This window comes from Gopherus flavomarginatus, chromosome 9 (genome assembly GCF_025201925.1).
Source record: "Gopherus flavomarginatus isolate rGopFla2 chromosome 9, rGopFla2.mat.asm, whole genome shotgun sequence".
Classification (NCBI taxonomy): domain Eukaryota; kingdom Metazoa; phylum Chordata; order Testudines; family Testudinidae; genus Gopherus; species Gopherus flavomarginatus.
In genome coordinates this window covers 86392204-86411598 of record NC_066625.1, presented here as the reverse complement: position 1 = coordinate 86411598, position 19395 = coordinate 86392204, and the positions used below count along the sequence as shown (strand labels likewise).

At 47.7% G+C, this 19395-nt stretch overlaps 1 protein-coding gene across 2 annotated transcripts in view; it reads left to right on the top strand.

Moving 5' to 3' along the window:
- The first annotated feature begins 6998 nt into the window (after positions 1 to 6998).
- The window catches only part of IGDCC4 (immunoglobulin superfamily DCC subclass member 4), a 187751-nt gene continuing 175354 nt past the window's right edge, over positions 6999 to 19395 (top strand). For both annotated transcript variants that reach the window (XM_050967461.1, XM_050967460.1), the window contains exon 1: positions 6999 to 7254. In XM_050967461.1, the coding sequence (XP_050823418.1) occupies positions 7125 to 7254 (130 nt within the window). In that variant the 5' untranslated portion in view covers positions 6999 to 7124. The remainder of the gene's footprint in view (positions 7255 to 19395) is intronic.

The window sequence follows — 19395 nt, the reverse complement described above, 5'->3', positions numbered from 1 at the left end:
ATGCCTACTAAATATTTATGAGGGCAAGCATAATGAAATGAATGTGTATTATACAGAGACTCCCTTAGGGTCTGGCTATCAAATGGCTTTTTCCCCCTCTCTTTTTCTGTTATACAGAATTGTCCTGATATCCCCGGGTTGTTGAGCAAATTGCTTACTGTGTTGCTCACTTACACAATACATGTTATTAAATGTAAACAGCTGCTCCCCGTTCGGCATTGTTCACACATACAGAACAGGAGGGCACGGACACTTTTCATTCTGTGAGCGTTTCCTGTAGCCCACGAGTCACCACCAGCTTGGAATAACTTTGGCAAGGATGATCTCCCTTGTCCCCTACTTTCCATGGGGTAATGTTCCCAGGTGGACTCATTCTCCCAGAAGACTGAGTATCGGGGATCTGTCTTGGGTTGAAGAAATGTAGCAAAGCTGGTGAGAAGTTGTCATGCGGGGGAAAGAACGGCTTTGTAGGTAAGGCACTAGACTCATGCCATGCCTACACACGCACTGTGTCAAACACAGTAGGTTGACCATGGCTCAGTACCATTCGGGGAGGTAGTTTTACTGTGTTGCCTTAATGGGGCACTGACGTCAGCTGGAGACAAATGTGAGCGTAGACACATGCACAAATAGGTCAATGCGCAGTGACTTAGAGACCTAATTCTGTAGTGCAGACGAGGCCAACAACTCCAGAGCCCTGTGTTCACTTCTTGTCTTGGCCACCTGTCTTCTTGGTGACCTTGGGGAGTCACTAAGGCCTTGCGTACACAGGGATACTTGGGAAAGCTAAGGGATGGTCTACATGACCACTTAAGTTGATGTAAGTTATGTTGCTCAGAGGAGTGGTTGTTTCACACCCCTGAGTGACGTAAGTTACATTGACTTAAAGCGGTGTCTACACCGTGATATGCCAGCAGGAGACACACTCCTGCTGACACAGCTTCTGCCTCTCATAGAGGTGGAGTAATTACACCGGTAAGAGAGCGCTCTCCCATCTGCATGGCGTGTCTTCGCCTGCACGCCACCATGGCGCAAGTGCTTTGGTGTAACGTGGTAGTGTCTATGCAGATGCCCTCATTCAGAAGTAAAGTGTCTTGATCTTCCTTCAAAAGGGCTCAAGATAAAGCAAATGAAAGCCACTTTGTTTCTGGATGAGAGCGTTCACACAGGGGATGGATGTGCTTTAACTATACTTCTTTAGTTAATTCACCTTAACTTTACTGGGGGCGTCTACACTTAAAACACTGCAGCGGTGCCATTCTAGCATTTCAAAGAAGATGCTACCTACGCCAACAGGAGAGGTTCTGCCATTGGTGTAGGTACTCCACCTCCCCAAGAGGCGATAGGTTGACAGGCGAATTCTCCCATTCATAGGCTCTGACTCAGTGAGTGCTCTGGGGCTGGAGCACCCACATTAAAAAAAAAAACAGTGGGTGCCTCCTTCAGTGCCTCCTCCAGCCCCTTAACCCCCAGCGCCTCCTGCCCACCGGTGGCCCCGCTAATCAGCTCTTCCCCTTCCCTCCCAGTGCTTCCCACCCACCGTGATCAGCTGTTCCACCGTGGGCAGGAGGTGCTGGGTGGGAGGAGGTGGAGTGAGGGCGGGGTGCGCTGGAGGTGTGTGGAATGGGCCAGGAAGAGGCAGGAAGGGGGTTTGCGGGAAGGAGTGGAGTGGGGACAGGGCCGGCTCCAGGCACCAGCTTAGCAAGCAAGTGCTTGGGGCAGCCACTCTGGAGAGGGGCAGCATGTTCAGGTATTCGGGCAGCACTCCCACTCGGAGTGAAGGACCTCCCGCTGAATTGCCGCAGATCACTGCTTTTTGTTTTTGTTTTTGGCTGCTTGGGGCAGCAAAACCCCTGGAGCCGGCCCTGAGTGGGGATGGAGCCTGGTGCAGAGTGGGGGTCAAGCACCCTCCAGCAACGAAAAAAGACGGTGCCTATGCACCGTGGACTTAACACCACCTACATCAGGGGTGAGGTCCGTTTACCTGTGTTGCTTGGGGATGTGTGGATTTTTCACACCCGAGCGATGAAGTTGTATCGACCTAATTTCCCAGTGTAGTGTCCATCTAGACAAGCCATAAGTCACTCTGTGCCTCGGTTCCTCATCTGTGAAATGGGGGTAGTCGTTTTGCCTTGTCTGTCTTTTCTCTTCAGATTATTAGCTCTTTGGGACTGTTTCCTGCTGTGCATTTGTTCAGTGCATAGCACAGCAGGTTCCTGATTTCAGTTAGGGCCTCTACTGCCACCACTAATAATTGTTCATAGGCTGGAAACAGACTAGACTTACTAAGCGCAGATCAGTATTAAAGGCTTAGAATTGTTTCAGGTCTGACCCATTTCGGGGGTGTTTGGATCCAGGGCTTGGGTTCCGACCTCTCTCGAATGCAGGCCCCCGCTCTGCGTCCATTTCTTGTGTTTTCAGCAACACAAAATTGGAGACGACACTTCAAAAGGGACAGAACCCCAAATGCTACTTTTTAGCTGCCTCTGCAAGAGCCATGCTGAGCTTGGTAAATTTACAGAAGCTTTTATGATTCCATCAGGCTTGTGGCAGGATTTCCCTTCTGTTCTTTCCATAGGCAGGATCTTATGCAAACCAGGAGGCTTGTATGAGATTTATTGCTTGTATGAATTATTGCAGATTTTTTGGAGTGCTGCAATAATGCCTCCCACGTGGGGAACAAAAGGCTGAACTACAAACACCTGCCACTGTTGCTGTTGCTGTTATCATCCTGAGTGTCTCTCTGCTCAAAACACCTGAGGCTCTGCAGATATTGAAAGGTTGAACGAAGCTGCCTGCTGAAGGGAACAAAGTTCCTGCTGGAAACATCTGAGATGTTCTGCTGTAAATTAACGTGGCTTCTTGCTTCTAATAAGTGTTGGAGCAGAAATATCAGTACCTGGGAAGGTGGAGCTCCTTTTACTGGCACAGTTGTGTTCCTGGAGTTTGCTGTTAGCTGCTTCTTGTGGGGAGGAGAACATCTGATGCTTGAGAAGCGCAGCAGGAATGGTTCTTCCTTCCGGCTTCCTCTGTCTGGAAATACCATAACAATTTGTTTAAAAAGGAGTAGGGCACCCCTGGGCCTGTTGAGCTAGCTACATCCCACCTGTGAGAGGTTAACTTCTCACCTGGAGTCAGTGAGGGCCAGCTCCTCTTGGTCGTACTTCAGTGGGTGTTTTGCCTGAAGAAATCCTACAGGAACTGAGTCCAAGTTAATGTGACTCCTTCTGAGATCATCTGGTCCATGCTGACACCAGAGGGGCCTTGGCGTTATGCTTAGCAAATGGCCAGTTGTGGGTGAAGATGTTCCAGGTCAGAAACACCACTGGAATGCTGCTTCCCTACACCCGGGCGGTATTTATTTGTATACCACTAATGTGTAGGGTGCCCACAATGCGAGTAGGAGACAGACCCTGCCTCAGATAGTTTACAATTGACAGGGGAGGCAAAGGGAAGGAAAAAGAAATATTATTATTATTTTATTAAAGCTGGTTGAAAAATGGAGGGTTATTTTTTTCATGGAAAATTTATTTTTAGTTGAAACAACAAACACCGAAATATTTTTTTAATGAAAAGTCAAAATGTTCTGCAAAGAACAGACCCTTTCTGTGGCAAACGTAGTTGAATCGACAATGTAGCTTTAATTCTGATTTCCATTTTACAAAATGGGAAACTGAGGCACAGAGAGATGAAATGATTCACCTAGGGTCACACAGGCAGCAGAGTCAGGAACCAAACCCATCTTCAGAGTCTTCAGCCAAAGCCATCCTTTCAGCTTAGTCCCGGTGACCTCAGTGGGTGGATTTTCCTCCATGATCTTGATGACCAATGTGGATGAGGTGTCATTATCCAGGTCTTGTGTGGACTCTTCTCTGGTATCACTTTTCTGTCATTAGCTTCACTTAGATGCAGACCATGGCGCTAGGCTGAGCCTTGGCACACCCGCCTGTAGTCAGGGCCGGCGCTTCAATTTAGGCGACTGAGGCGGTTGCCTAGGGCGCCAGGATTTGGAGGGGCAGCATTTTGCCACTCTCAGCGGAAATTCAGCGGTGGGGGGGTCCTTCCGCGCTCTGGGTCTTCGGCAGCAATTCTGCGGCGGGTCCTTCACTCGCTCTGGGACCCGCCGCTGAAGTGCCCCGAAGACCAGGAGCGTGGAAGGACCCCCCTGCCGCAGCATTGCCGCCGCCGACCTGGAACGCGGAAGGACCCCTGCCTAGGGCGCCAAAAACCCTGGTGCTGCTCCTGCCTGTAGTTCTGTGGGTTTGGAGTAGAGCCCAAATATACCAGCTAACTCCTTGCTCCTGCTGCTGGGTGCGGATTATCTGATAGGTGCACAAGGTGATGCACCTGCCTGAATTAGCCACAGCATTTGGCCCATAATTCCTCTGAATAGTCCTGAATCATTGCACCAGTTTACACAAAGTGCCATTAATCTCTGCACGTAAAGCCTATCCCATCTGTAACATTTCAGTTCTTGTTGCTGTTTTGAAGACGGGGGTTTTCAAAAAGAGCCTAATGGAGTTAGGCCCTCAATTCCCACGTATTGTCAGTGGGATTTAGGGATCCAGCTCTCAAGGCTATTTAGAAAATCTGAGCCTAACCAAAACTGTGCTGTCAAACAGACAAAGGAATGTGGGCTCATCATAATCTGTGGTCCAGCAAGATATACTGTAGCTCTAGCTACACAACAGAGAATTGGTGAGAATTGGAGCAGAACCTTACAGCCCACCTCTGATGCTTGCCTGAGAACCACGGTCACCTCTCCAGCCATAGCTCTGCACTGTTGGCTCAGGCAGTCTGTCAGGAACTAAGTGCCAAGTGCAAAGTTAAAATTGCATAACTAGTAAACATAGGAAACTTGTTTCCTACATGCAACCTTTCTCTTTTCATAGTTCACTGAACAAGCTAATAAATAGAAAGCTCTGGATTAAAGAGGTTTCTTTGGTAAATGAAGGGGTTTTATTTCTACTGTGCTCAGAGCTCTGTGCTTTCCACACTGCAGTGATAAAACATCTCTCTGCCCTAGCCAACCTATTCCCTATTTCCTAGCCCACAGCACTCCGTCTCCTACCCGTCTTGGAGATGAATGCCATCCGGTTTACACAGCGACCTCGTTCAGCCCGCTGGAGGGCAAAGGAGTCACTGGAATGCTATCCCTCTCTTGGGCCAGAAATGCACCTGAGGGGCTTTGTACTAGCGTGCGCTGAAATAACGTTTTGTTATTTGCCAACCTACTGAGGCAGGGGTGTTTTTGCAGCCTCTCTCAGCGCTCCCAGAGCGCTTTATAATTTCCAATGCTGAGCAGGGTTGGAGAAACAGCCAAATGAGCTCTGCCCCTGTTTTCATAGCCAGTGGCTGAGGATGGTCACATGATACGTTTTATTTAAAAAGGAAAGGAAGCTATACTTCGGGGGCTGCATATCACCAACATTTAAAGAGCTGGAGACAAATGACTAAGAACCCAAACCTGCACCCAGGCAAGCGGAGCTCATGTTTAAGGACTGGCCCAGTTGGATGTGGATTTGCTCCAGGTGGGGGGGTGATTTGCGGCTCCAGGTCAGGCCTGCAGCATCAATTTTGGTCAAACTATAATCCCTAGATTTTTTAATTTTTTTTTACACCAGGTATATTCAGTGCTTCTTGCATTTGCGTGATTTTTGGGTCCAAATCTAGCCAGGGCTCTGCAGGGGGAATCCTGGCCTGTGGAGCAGTAGAGCTACTCTGTGACTGCTGCTGGCCCCTGCCCCACACTGCTCTGAGTGTGTGTGTATGGGGAATGAAAGTGGATCTGTGCTGTCATGGATCCACCAGCTCTGCACCTCTCCCGGCCCACCCTCAAAACCCTTTTGCATATTAAAGAAAAAGCTGTCCCCATGGAGCTCAGCCCTACAGCTCCACGGCCGGGGGGGGGGGGGGGGGGGGGGGTGGGCGCAGATCTTCCTCTTCCCACAGCTCCAGCCACCCTGTGTGCTTCTTCGGCTGCATAGCAAGCCTTCCGCTCCCACAGGGAATGGGTGACTAGGGTTGACCCTTACAAAGAGAATAGGATGAATACATCCACTGGCATCTAGCTTGTAACTGGAGCACTGATCTTACCTGCCACACAGCTGTGCTTAGGGGGTGACAGGAGGAGAAATGTTGGGTTCAGAATCTTGTTTAACAAAATTATCTGCCATAGAATTTACTTGATTACACTGGTTATGTCCAATATGCCAAAGGCCAGGATCCTTGCTCAATTACACCTCTGTCCTTACTGCCCTAAGTTCCCATTCAAGTCGGTGGGCACATGCTTAATGAATGAAATGAAGGCCCTTATCCTGCAACCAGATCCATCTGGGTCAATCTGGCTGAGGCTCAACCCCTCAGTTTGTTTCTAATCTCTGAGATTCTTGTGTGCTAGCCTAATACTGCAACACTTGGGTTTTTGCAGGGAAATGTTTGTTTCTCCTTAAATATTTATTTATCTCCCTCTCGGCAGCATGCCTTGGACAATCGTTTTGTAAAAGATTGACTGTGTTCCCATTTCCCTCTCCAAAAATATTCCAATCTGGGACTGAAATTGACCCGCCACTTCCCTATTAGTGTTTGCAAAACACTTTGAAGAGGAAAAACGCTAAGCGTGAAATATAAATATCCTTTAAATCCTACATAATCTTGGGGGAAGGGAGGACAGTTTCTTAGACTCCCTGAAGCTTTTAGCAACCTGTTGAAAGACTAAATAGTCCCTTCTTTTTATTAAACAGCACTCTTCTGGGTCACCCAGAAGCTGCTGGCAGAGCTGACCCCTCCTCTTCTGCACATGCACACAGAAATACAAAGCCCACCGCCAGACTTTTTATTTTTGTCATGCTCTGGTGCTTGTTTGCTAACCCTGCGCACAGAGCTGGGCTCTTCAGCAAGGAGTGACCAATCGGTTTCCCTCAAAGCTGCCAGCATGCTGCTGCATGGAGAAGCAGAAAGGGGTGTGTGTGTGCTGGGTTGTTGGCAGAGGTTCAGGCGTCTCTAGTGGACACCTAAAGTGGGACTTGAGTGTGTGTGTCTGTGTGTGTGCAAGCAACTCACATAGTCTTTAACATTCACACAAGATGGCGATGGAGTGGAGGGAGACTCAGCTCCCCTCTTAAATGTTCTTCTGCTGGACAGTCGAAGAGCCCTGCTTTCCCCCCCTGGAGATTTTAAGGGTTTACATGGCGCTGGAGGACTTGCTTTGTCTCTGTTTTTTCTCTTTGACCTTCTGTGTCCTGGCTGTGGAAGGTAATCAGTGCTGCTGGGGTTCGCGTTTGTGTGTTGTGTGAAGGGGGGGGGTCGGGGTGTGTGTGATGGGGGGGCTGTATTGGGGGTAGCCCCTTGCCCCCCTCCTCTGAGCAAGCAACCCAGGGGGCTGGTGCAGAGCTGGGAAAGGCTCCGTCTCCCACTCCGCTCGGCAACAGGAGCGTGCACCTCACCCCTGACAATACAACCGTGTAGCTGCCCGGGGAGGGGGGAACTGCGGGTCCCGGCGGGCTGCTGCTGGTGCACGAACCTGCGCGGCTCCCGGAGCCCTGCCAGGGTCATGAGCCGGGTTGTGAGCCGCAGGGATGATTTATTCCTTAGCGGCGGAGCGAGCCCGGCAGCAGCCCCGCCACTGCGGGCACGGCCAGGCAGCCGCCCCCGAGCCTGGTGCCCGGGCGGCCCGGCCCCTGCGCCCGCCGGCGGGGCCACGGGGAAAACAACCCGCCGGGCTCTCCAGGCTCGGCGCTGCTGCCCTGCGGGGCTCGCGGCGTGGCCGGAGCGTGGTGCAGACGCGGGGCCGGGACACACACACACACACACACACACACACACACACACACACACACACACACACACACACACACACACACACACACACACACACACACACACACACACACACACACACACACACACACACACACACACACACACACACACACACACACACACACACACACACACACACACACAATCTGTTGCAAAAAGTTGGCGGGGTCGGGCTGGGATTTGAAGGGGGCGCCCGGCCCGGCAGATCCCGAGTTAATTTCAGTGCACGGGGGGGTGGGGGTGTTAATTTACCCCCCGGTTTACAGCTGCGCTGGGCGGACGGGCGAGCTCGGAGCGGTGCCCGCAGCCCGGGCTCCGGGAGCGGCCGCTCGGGGCCATGTGCTACCCGGGCGGGGCGGCTCCCTGCGGAGCAGGGGCGAGGGCAGAAGGGAGCCCAGGCTGGATGTCCGGGGGGCTCCTGGCAGCAGCCCTTGCTCCCCCCCATACCAGGACACAGGCTCGGGGGGAAGGGGCCCTTGGCCCGAGGCGCTGCTGGCCCCCCCGGATTCTCTCCTGGAGCTTGGGGGGGTGTTGCCTCAGCCACGTGCCTTTGCTGGCTGTCCCAGCCATTGCAAGGGGAGGAGCAGCAGCTGCACCCTGGGGTGGGAGCTGGCCAGCGCTGGGGCCTGGGGAAGGATGTGGGGGGGGATCCCTCTGTCTATGGGCCTGGGCAGTGGGGGAAGCCACGTGCCCCAAAGGCAGGGAGAGAAGTCAACCCCCCTAAGCCTGTGAGCACCCCCCTGTCCTCGCCCACCCTTCGGGCCTGAGCCAGGCTCGAGCGGGCTTCAGGGGTCCAGTGCTACCACTGGGCTCCTGTGCACAAGAGAGGCCCTGGCCTCTCCTCTCCAGATTTGTGGGGGGCTCATTCACAGGGGCCATTTCCCTCTGGCCGGCTCAGCACTGAGGGAAGTGGGGAAGGGAGGGCATTGGTGGCAGGGAAGGTGAAGGCGGCAGCAGAGGTGTAGGGGTGAGGCAATGGAGAGCAGTGTTCAGGCTGCTCTGAGATTAGGCTGTTCCTTGGCTCCATAGATCACTTTCTGTCAGCAGAGGAGAACTTGCTGGTTGGATCTTAGTGCCTGGAGAACTCAAATCCGCATTTCTGATGCAGCCACCAGTCTGGGCCTGAAATGCCAGCCCCTGGCTAGCAGGGTCACAGTGGATGCTCCCGCTGGGCACTGCGAGGCCTTTGCGTTCTGCATGCAAAACATCCAGGTGTGATTTTTCAAGCAGGTGAAGCTCTGTATAAAGCTTTGTGTAGCTAATGGAAACAGCCTCCCTTCTTCAAATGGGAACCTCTTGGTGAGCATGAAATCTTGCTCCCAATATCTTCCAGTCAGGCCCAGGTGCCTCTTTATACCTTAAAAAAAAAAAAAATGCTATGACTCTCCTTTTCACTGCACTAGCTTACTGCCTACCAGTGCAGTTTTCTTAGTTCTACCATATTGGCAAATATTTAGTTGATCAATCAAGTAATCCAATAATAAACATACCAGTCACTCCCCTGTTTGTGCGGATCTAAATCCTTGGTTCTCTGTGTCTAACCATAGACGCTTTCACCGAGGTTCGTTCACATTGTGGACCTTTAGATCCATTGCTTCTTCCGGTGTGTATGCTTGCCCATTTAAGCATCTAACTGTTTCTCTGAAAAAGATTAGAAAGTCATGGTTTGATACAACTGCATTGTTGCAATATCATGTGCGTTAAATGTCCACTAGACTTAATTTTTTTTATTTGAGAAAAACACACAAAACGAGGATTTAAACCAGGAGTTTCATGCCTGTTTCACTGCATATATTTATTCAGTCCTCTAATGGTTTCAGGTTCAGCAGAGTATAAGTTTTCATTTATTACAGTATCTAGCCCTTAAAGTTGCAAAGATAACCCTTTTCAATATGAGTGGATGGATGCAAGGATGTTTTAACCCTGAGAGATGTGAACTGCTCCTGGTGTCTAAACTGGGAGTTGACTCTGAATCCTACTGATGCTATTTGAAGGGCCAGATTATCGCATAATATAGGTGCAGAATTGCATGCTCACAAAATTACTGTGGCCCGTTGTCATCCGAGGGGAGCATGTGGCCTTAACTTTTAGCCCCAAATAGTGCTCATGGTACAAGAGTGTAGTTTTTTGTTCCAGTATTAACTTGTCAGATTTTTGGGGCAGGAACCAAGGTTCCTTGTGTGTTTGGCAGGAAAGGTGCAGGCAGCAGGAGAAGTGTAGAGGTGAGGCAGAAGATGAGGCAGGTGATGGAGAGTGGTGTTTGGGTTGCCAGAAGCTGGGAATGGGTGACGGGATGGATCACTGGATGGTTACCTGTTTCGTTCATTCCCTCTGAAGCACCTGGGATTGACCACTGTTGGAAGACAGGATACTGGGCTAGATGGATCTTTGGTCTGACCCAGTTTCGCCGTTCTTATGTTGAACAAACAGCACAGTGGGTGGAGCCTTTGGGTACCACTGCAGTACTTATTATAATCAATAATAATGATTTTAAAGGGTTGAAACGTTAGTTTTCAAACAAGATTCAAGAAGAAATCTGGAATTCCTTTTCTAGGATTTGTAATGGTTTTTAATTATTGGCTGCTGTTGTGCCTGGAAACAAAATTACCTCTGCTGTACTATTGCTACTTGCTGGTTTAGGCTAGTGCAGGAATATACAGCACAATGTGGAGGAAGGTTCAGAAGCGAAGTTGGTGGTTTTGGTGGTGGTGGGGGAGGTGTGTGTGGTCAACAGATGGGCTTTACTGAGAAAACAAAAGTCTGAATTTGAGCTTAAAACAATTCAATTCTCTGAAAGGTTGAAATGCTTTTTAAAAGTTGTGAATTTGACCCTGTGGCCACTTGTTTCAATCCAAAATTCAAGCATTGGGGGTATGAGACACTTACGAAGAAACTGGAATGGGAAAATCTTTCCCCATGGACTTTAATGAAGCTACACTGAGGATCGGGCCCGGCATTTTGCAAACTTGCTGCTGTCTAATTTTGATACAGTTGTCCCTGAAGAGCCAGGAAGGATTTTTTTTTAAAGACTCTTGCTTGGCCCTGCCAAAGGGGTTTATATTGCTTTCTTCACATGGGGCTCTCTAAAGGGACACAGCTTGTATTTGGGCAGAGGGAGGGAGAGAGCTAGCTTTCCAGCTGAACAATCAGATGAAATCCATCTAAGTTTATGTAATTGGTGTCTGTTGTAAAATCTCCTTTGTGGTTTCTGAACTGTTTTTCTTCTTGTGTTACCTAACTTTTGCTCTGTTTTGTTCTTGTCGCATTCTTTCTGGCTCTGCAGCGTGCTGAATACGCGTAGTGCCTTTGCCTAGAACTGTCAGTCTTGCTGTTGTTCCAGATGTCGCATGTCTTGTCTTTCGTCATGGTAGCCTGTTCATTGCAGGCCATCACCTGCATGCAGATTCACCTGCCCTGATGACTATGCTATTGCAGCGTCACCCGATTGCCGTCTTTTTTGGGGGTGGGCGAATGTTGGTTTGCACAGTGGGGTGAGGGGAGGTGTACTTCCTAGAGACTCAGTTTTCCATTGTGTTTGAGACATCCTTGTAGCATCTGCAGTGCCCTTGTGAGAGGCCATGTTCTGATGCACACAATAATCTGATTTCAAACATGGCTCATTTCCAGATGCAGGACTTGATTTGCTGCAGTTGTGCTGTGGCTGTCGTGACTAGGGTGACCAGATGTCCCGATTTTATAGGGGCAGTCCCAATATTTGGGGCTTTTTCTTATATAGGCTCCTATTACTCCCCACCCTCTGTCCTGATTTTTCACACTTGCTGTTTGGTCACCCTAGTCGTGACAGACCGTCTTTCTGACAGATCAGTAGGAAACCTCCAGTCTCAGGTCTCTAAAGTAAAAATCTTTCTGGCATAATTTCTCTTCCTTTTCTGTTGCACCAGGTGAGTGGGGAAATCAAATGTTTTGGAGTTTCTCTCTGCAGCTCCATACAGAGAGGCTTGCCTCACCATGTTTTTAATTTTTTTATGCCTTTTTATTCCTCCACCATTAAGTTACTCTGAATCAATAAGAAAAAAAGTTAAACTCTTAAACGAACAACCCTTTCCACATTTCTCCTATTTTTTTCAGTGTATTTTGATACCAGTTATTGGAAGTTTGGTCTAGTGGGTAGGGCACTGAACTGGGACTCGGGAGTCCTGTATTCAGTTCCTAGCTCAGCTTCTGCTGAGACCATGGGCCAGTCGCTTAATTTACCCTCGTGTCCCAGTTGCCCATCTTAAAAAGAAATGCGGACAGTACCTCCTTTTTTTTCCCCAGGGAGTCGTTTGGTTAGAATCCATTAATGATTATGCGGCACTTAAATGCTACAGTGATGAAGAACACATTGGTAACCAGATGCCATGGAGATAGGCGGACTAGAAAACCATGGAGATAGACTGCTGGCTTGCCCTGTGTGTGTGTAAAAGTTTGATTGTGACTCCCTGGTACCGTTACCACTATAGCATTCATGTACAATAGCGGAATCTTTGTGCCCGTAGGTGACGGTCAGCCATAGCAAGACAGCTGCTCACAGCCACGGGCAAAATGCAGCTGTATTTGCACCAGTGCAAGTACTTAGCATTGTGAGAGGACCCAGCCTGTACTCAACACACTCTTCTAGCATTTAATGGCTGTGATACCATTGAGCCTAGTCATGGTTATATAATTAAGATGGGAATTAATATTTAATCTCATTGTAATTTGTTGTTGGAATCCGTCCCAGACTTTTGCATGGAGTTGTGTGTGTTATGGATAGGGGATATATAGGGGCTATAGGTAGGGGATTTTTGCATGGGTAATTGAAAGAGATTCTTAGTCCTGCTGGGGAAGGGTAACCCAAACATTTACAAATCCAGTATGATCATTTTAGTCATTTTGTTATCTGTAGAAAGCAAATGTTGGTTTTACAGTCAGCTGTAATACTAAAGAAAAAATGGTAAATCTTTGTTATAAGGGCTTGCCTAGCACATATTAGACCAAATTCAACTCTGATGCAACTCTATCATCTTCAGGAGAGGAACTTGGCCTGATGTCTATAATTTGTTGTATTTTACTCTTGTTTTATGCTTAGAAAACAACCCCCCAAAGCATTGTTTTATTTTGATACCAGCATTTGCATCAAACGGCCTTCTCGCTAGTGTGCTTTCCATTTCCTTGTAGGGAGAACATGGTCTGAACGCAGGACTGGAAGCCAGGAATCCTTGAGCTCTGACGTTGATGTTCTTGGGTCCGGGCAGGCCACTAAACCGCTCTACCTCAGTTTCTCCATTTTGTAAAGGGAGGATACTACTGATATTTATCTGTCTGGCAGGGAACGTTGTAAGGTGCTGGGAAAGGGTGACGGAGTTCTCCACACAAAGTAGCTTTATAGCGTTTATTCGATTCCCATGCTTCAGTAACCCCAAATACGTTGATTTCTGATTTATTAACCTACAGGTGGTTTATGTTTTTAAACAGTGGTGATGCCTATTGCCATTTAGGCAGTACAGCCTTTCAACCTCTACTTTATTCTTTCAAAAAAAAAAAAAAGTCTCATTTTCCTCTGATTTGGTTTCCTCCTCCCACCGTCTACCACAATATGCTTGAGTAGAAAAGCAGCAAATAGTGGTTTGTGTAGCATGCTTGTCCCATGTGGGTCATTGTGGGAGGAGAGCCAGAAAAGTGGCAAGGAATTGTAATGTGAGTTTGAGATGGACAATGAGAATTTAGGCCTCATTCTGGTGGTGGATGGTGGAGGTAACTTGCAGGATTGACCCTTTGTCTGGCCCTCTTGGTGGGGTAATTGATTCTTGGTACTCAGCTCCGCAGTGTGGTAATACTGACTTTGCCCTCATCCCTCTATAATATCCAGAGCGATCATATCTCTGATCAGCTTAATGAGTTGGGTGCATCCGGACGCGCTCTACAGCTCCTAGGGATGCTAAACATCACTCTGTGCACGGCTTCCTGGTGCCGGGGAGGAGACCTCAGCAGCATTTACCGTGCTGGGCTGCTGAAACCAAACCCTGTCAAGTTCTGTTGGCTTCTAGAGAGAAACAAAAGCTTAACATTCTGGGGAAAAGCTAATCAGTTTTTACATTAAGCAAGGTAAAAATCTGCTACAATGGCAGCTACTGAGAAGTAACATTCCCTGCAGGGCTTAACTTGCTGTCTGTGTGTGGGTAGACAGCAAATCTGCATGACAAGGCATGGTCCCGAGCAGAGAGGTGGGAATCTTCCTCCTCCTGGATGCTTGTTTTTTTCCTGTACCTCCTGCTCCGGTCGTTTGCAGATCTCAGAGTCAAGGCCCTTTGCCTGCAGTTGGTGGATGGGTGATGTTCCTAATTTACAGATGCTCTTATGAACTTTTTATTTCTGTGTGTGGGCTTCTCTCTGTTTCTGGGCCAAAGCCTGCCCTGCTGTCACATCTGAGCAACCCCATTGATCTACTTTGGATCTGCTTTATGTCAAAAGGCCAGCACTGCTCAAAGAGTGCGGGGATTGCAGGCTGAGTACCTCATTGCCCATCATAGTGGGTGATTAACATGACCCAGTGCCCATCATGGGGAGGGAGTGATTTACCCCATTGCCCAGCGTAGGGCATGATTTTAACATTAGGTGCATTTAAAAAAAAAATTAAATCAAGATCTGCATTTTGGGCCCACGTTGCCTGGCTCTGCCTTTTTAAATGTAACCTAGGTATTGAAGCTCCTGGTCTGGCTTGTGCTTATTTTTTTTTTTAAATTCAGTGGCACAGATTCATCATCTGAGGGTTGTTAATATTTAAGAGACATGTCCCTCCTGCGTCGGTGCTGGTGGTGCTGCACGTTTGCTAAATACTTAGTCTCGGGAGTGAGGGGGAGCAAAGTTTGTCCCAGCATACAACCTGGCAGGGGTTTGACTCGTGGAATCTGTGGATGCAACAAATCCTGCAGGAGGCTACCCCGGCGGACTTGTGCCCCACACTACCCCTGCCACTCCCTCAGTTCCTTCTGGCCTTAAACACTATGACCTGATAGAGCTGTGCTCCTGTGGGTTCCCTTGTGAGCTCCCTCACCCAAGAGGATGGGAGAACTGGAGTACAGTGGAGTACACCTTTACCCTAGCTTCACCCTCTTTATTTTCTGGCCCATCTGAAAAGAGCATTGGATGTGAGGATTGGCAGTGCTCCTCTGCACCGACCCCTTGTCCCTGCCCAGATCTGCTGTGCTTTTGTTTCTGTGGAGTTGCAGTGATTTGGCCCCATTTTAATTTTACAATCCAAGACTTGAGCAGGTTAAAATGGATCAGCGCATGGGGAAAGATCTCGGGAGCTCTTCATGGGTTAAAAGCAGCAATCACATTTCAAATATGAGTTGTCGAATAGATGAGGAAGGAACAGAGCCTGAGAACAGGATTCTTCTGCCACCGGGGGGGTCTCCTGACATTCACTGCCACTACTGGGAAGATGTGAAGGCAACAAACTGTCTTGTATTTTACCTTCTATACTTGGGGATTTGCCTCCTTGAGAATCTTTAATTAAACAATCAATAGCCAATTAAGTTAATTGGTGTGACCAGATAGGTCTGACTCAGTGGATTTCTCCTGCTGTCTCTTCTGAATCTATTAAGTATTTTGGACCAAATTCTTCGATTGCCTACAAGGGCTTCGGTTATCCATCTGTCATGGGCATATTAGTGGTGACTCCATAGTTTAAAGCTGCCTTGAGATTTGCACTTGAATCGGGACTAAAATCCATATGCATGACACCTTGGTGGCTGGATCAGCTCTCCAGATAGGGCACACTGAGTCACCAGTGGATAATTGAATTTTCCATGATATTTTTTAAAACTAAAATATGTACTGGCTTTAGCAGAGGAAGGAGTTACAAGTGCTCTTTTTGGATCTCTCTGCCCTTTTATTTTTGTCACATTTCTTTGGGTTTGTCAAACCCCAACCCAGAGTTTCCAACCTGATACACTCCATATTCTGCTAACATCACAGCCACTTCAAAAAACACAACGCAGAATTGTTCTCCTAATCCAAGTCACCCAGTTAATCTATGTTAGTTCCATTTGGGAAAGCATGCTGGGTGTTGGAGGAGAAATGGAGCCTTAGGAGGGAATGGACATGTGGGGGAGCAGGCAGAGTGAAGCAGGCGTTGGAGGTGTGAGCAGTTCTGCAGAGGCTTGGAGAGACAGAGGTTTAGCTGGAAGGTTGGGGGTCGCTGCAGGAGATGAGGCTTGCGTATGGGTTGTCGGGCGCTGGTTCGCGCATGTTCACAGCTGTGTCATGGAGCCTGGGTTGCAGGAAGCCGAATGCCTTTGTGCTGAGGCCCCATTTTGTTTGATTGTCCAGTATTATTCCCTTAGTGATTTGTAGCGCATTCTGCAACTGAGGTAGACACAGGAAGCTGTGTTGTTAGAGATGCCCATTGGCGGTGCTACCAGTGCAGGGCATGGTGTCACTAGAGAGCAGCCATTTACTAGTAATCAGCAAATACATCGCATAGGCTTATTTACATACTTGCATGGGCAGCATGCATTATTGCTTAGTCAGTACCTTTCTGCGATACGTGAATTGAAGATCAATGGGACAAAAGAAATCCAGCATCTGATCAAATACTGACTGCATATCTCTCGTTCACATTGACCAAAAAAATAGATACAATCTCCCTTCTCAAGAATGATTTTGTAAACATAATGTAGGCTGTTGGGCAATGATAGGAAAACACTTTTATCAGCTCAACAAGGTCCTGCTTGACAAGTTTACCCTCAGGCCCTCAGGATGATGTAAACAAGGAAATACTTCAACAACAGAAAAAGATAAAAGAGAGCGATGAGCAGAGTCCTTTCAAGAGGTGCTAAAGAGACCAGTGCCAAATGAAACTATTGACTTTGACAAAGAAATCAATAAAAATATTAAAACTTGAGAAAGCTGCTGGTGAAGACCAAGTGAGTGGGGAAATGCTGAAAGCTCAAGCTGATGAGACCTAGGATGAGGAAAAGCCTCCAGAACAATGGAAAACTGGGATTATAGTCAAAATACCAAGGAAAGATGATGCAAGTGGCTGCAATAACTGGTGACATTCCTATCATGCTGCAGTAGCATCTTAAGTTGAATAACGGAAATGGTTGTGGTGAATCTAAAGGAAGAACAATCCACAAGATCACGTGTTAGGCACATTTTCACACTAAGAATAATCATCGAATGGCAAAAAGCACTTAAACTTCATAGATTTCAAGAAAGCATTTAACAGCTCCCTTTGCAATTCATTCTGGACCATCTTGATGTGCTGTGGCATGCCAACAAAAGACCTTCTATCAAGTTGAAGTTTGCCCCGTTAAAGTAAACGCAGGCTTGAGTGAATGGTGTCAAACAAGGATGCATTCTTTCACCTCTTCTGTTTGGCATCACTGTGGGCTTCGCTATGAGAATAAGGGTAGACAGGTACAAAACAGGCATTGCACGGCACGACAACAGTATGCTAGAAGGTCTAGGTTTTGCTGTTGAGATTGCTCTTGTAAGTGACCGCTCAACCAGCATACAAGTAAAGACTGAAAGACTGTCCACATTGCAAAAAACACGAGATCAATAAGCAGTTTTGAAAAAGCAAATCTAATTTACACCCCAGCTCAGCATTACTTTAGAAGGCAAAGGAATACAAGAAATGAGCCAATGTACGTACCTTGGCAGTAACGTGCAAACCAATGGGGATGTTCAGAAGTAAATGCTGTCACAAATTGCAAGGAGCTGCATTCATCAGCTTCAACAAAATTTGGTCATTGAAAAATCTGAAGTTTAAAGACTAAATTTCAGATCTTCAACGCCAATGTTATTTGCATTTAATGTTTGGCTGAGAGAGCTGGAAATCCATCAAAGGGAAAGATAGATGTCTAAATGCTGTAGAAAAATACTAGCTCTTAAATGAAATGAGCTTATAACAAATGCTGAGATTTGGCAAGGGGTTCAACAACCCCTCATCTCTCATCTTATCCAGAAAAGAAGATGGAAATATTTGGGATCTGTGTTAAGACTGAAGCCAGACCATCTGCCTTGGCAGGTGAGCCACTGGGCAATTGGAAGAACATGTAAAAGGGGCTGATTGAATGAATTCCTCCAAACACTACTCAGAGTGGGAAAACTTATGGGACTTAACAACAGAGGGGACATACAAAGAGCAGCCCAGGATAGACAGTGATGGTGGAGCCTTCTTCATGCCCTAAGAGATATCTAACAGCATGGGAAGGCTTCAGGTTCCGGTATTAGCCATGTACATTACTGCCTTTGACAATGATTGTGATTGAAAAGTAAGCGTCTTGTAACTCTGGTTTGATTTTTTTTCTTGGGGTTGCTAACTAGTTGTTTATTGATTGCAGCTTTTGTCGGAGAACACAAAACATTGATTAAATTATTTAGCCCCTTTTTTCCTAGATCACAGTAAATCCAATTTATTTTTTCCTCTCTGTGCTGTACTCTCTTATCTCTAAATAATGCACAATGAACATTTTGCTGAGGAGAGAGACTTTTGGTTCAGAATGTCAAATGTTGATCCATTAATCAGTGGCCCACAGGAGCACACTTTGTACCTCATGCCCTTTCAAATGTTACTAGCTGGAAACCAGGTTAGGAATGTTGTCTCCAGTGTTGTCATTGGGTTTTCTGTGCATGTGCAAAACAAAGGTAGGTGGAGGTTGCTTCCAGCTGCCAGCACAGAATAGCTTCCAATTTAGTTAGTTTGTTGTTGCTGCCAGAATTTTTTGCATTAGTAGAGAGAGAGTTCAGTGTAGTGTGAAAGGCTTTCAATACACTTCAGCAGCAGTGTGAGCTGTCAAATTATTCCCTTTACTCTCTGTTCTTCTTCTGTACCAGTCAAGGCACTTTGGTAAAGCTCCTTTCAGCCAGCAGGTGGAGACATTGCCATGGCATAGTTCTGATTTCCCTATGCAGTGACTGGGAGAGACTCTTGGCTCTGTGTGTGTATTCATTCAGCTCTTCATTCTAGTTGCCAAATTCCGCTCCTTCCCCATACTTAGGAAAGCCAAGAAGCTGCCTTCTAAGCTGTAACAGCACTGCACAGCTAGCTGCTAACAGGATATCTACAGTGTACATGAAGATACGATTGTAGCAAAGAGAGACATCCCCACGCCAGCTGCAATCTAACTAGCATGGGTAACAGTAGTGTGGGCATGGCAGGCTTCAGCTAGCAACAGTGGGAGCTAAAATCCAGACAAAATGTAGCTCTCCTTACTAGTGTCCTGATCCTAGAGAAGCCTTTTTTACCCTTGTCTATGCCACAGCATCTAGATGCACCAATGCAGAAAAACACCATAGGGATTGTTGGGTGACACTTAGCACTGGGGAAATCCAGACTACTGCAGATGTTTGGGAGCCAGAGTTCAGGTACCCACGTAGCTGCAGAAAGCTGAATGTAGAAGCTTTCTCAGTGTGACTTCCAGACTCTCTGGCAGCTGCCTGGAACCTCTCCACCCCTGCTGCCCTCTCCCTTCAGGGCAAGTCCCAGGGGATGAGCTCCCTGCTGCAGCTCACCTCTCTCAGTCCCTCCCTATTAACCCTGCAGTCCTTCCTTTATAGGAACCACACAGCCTGGTTCTG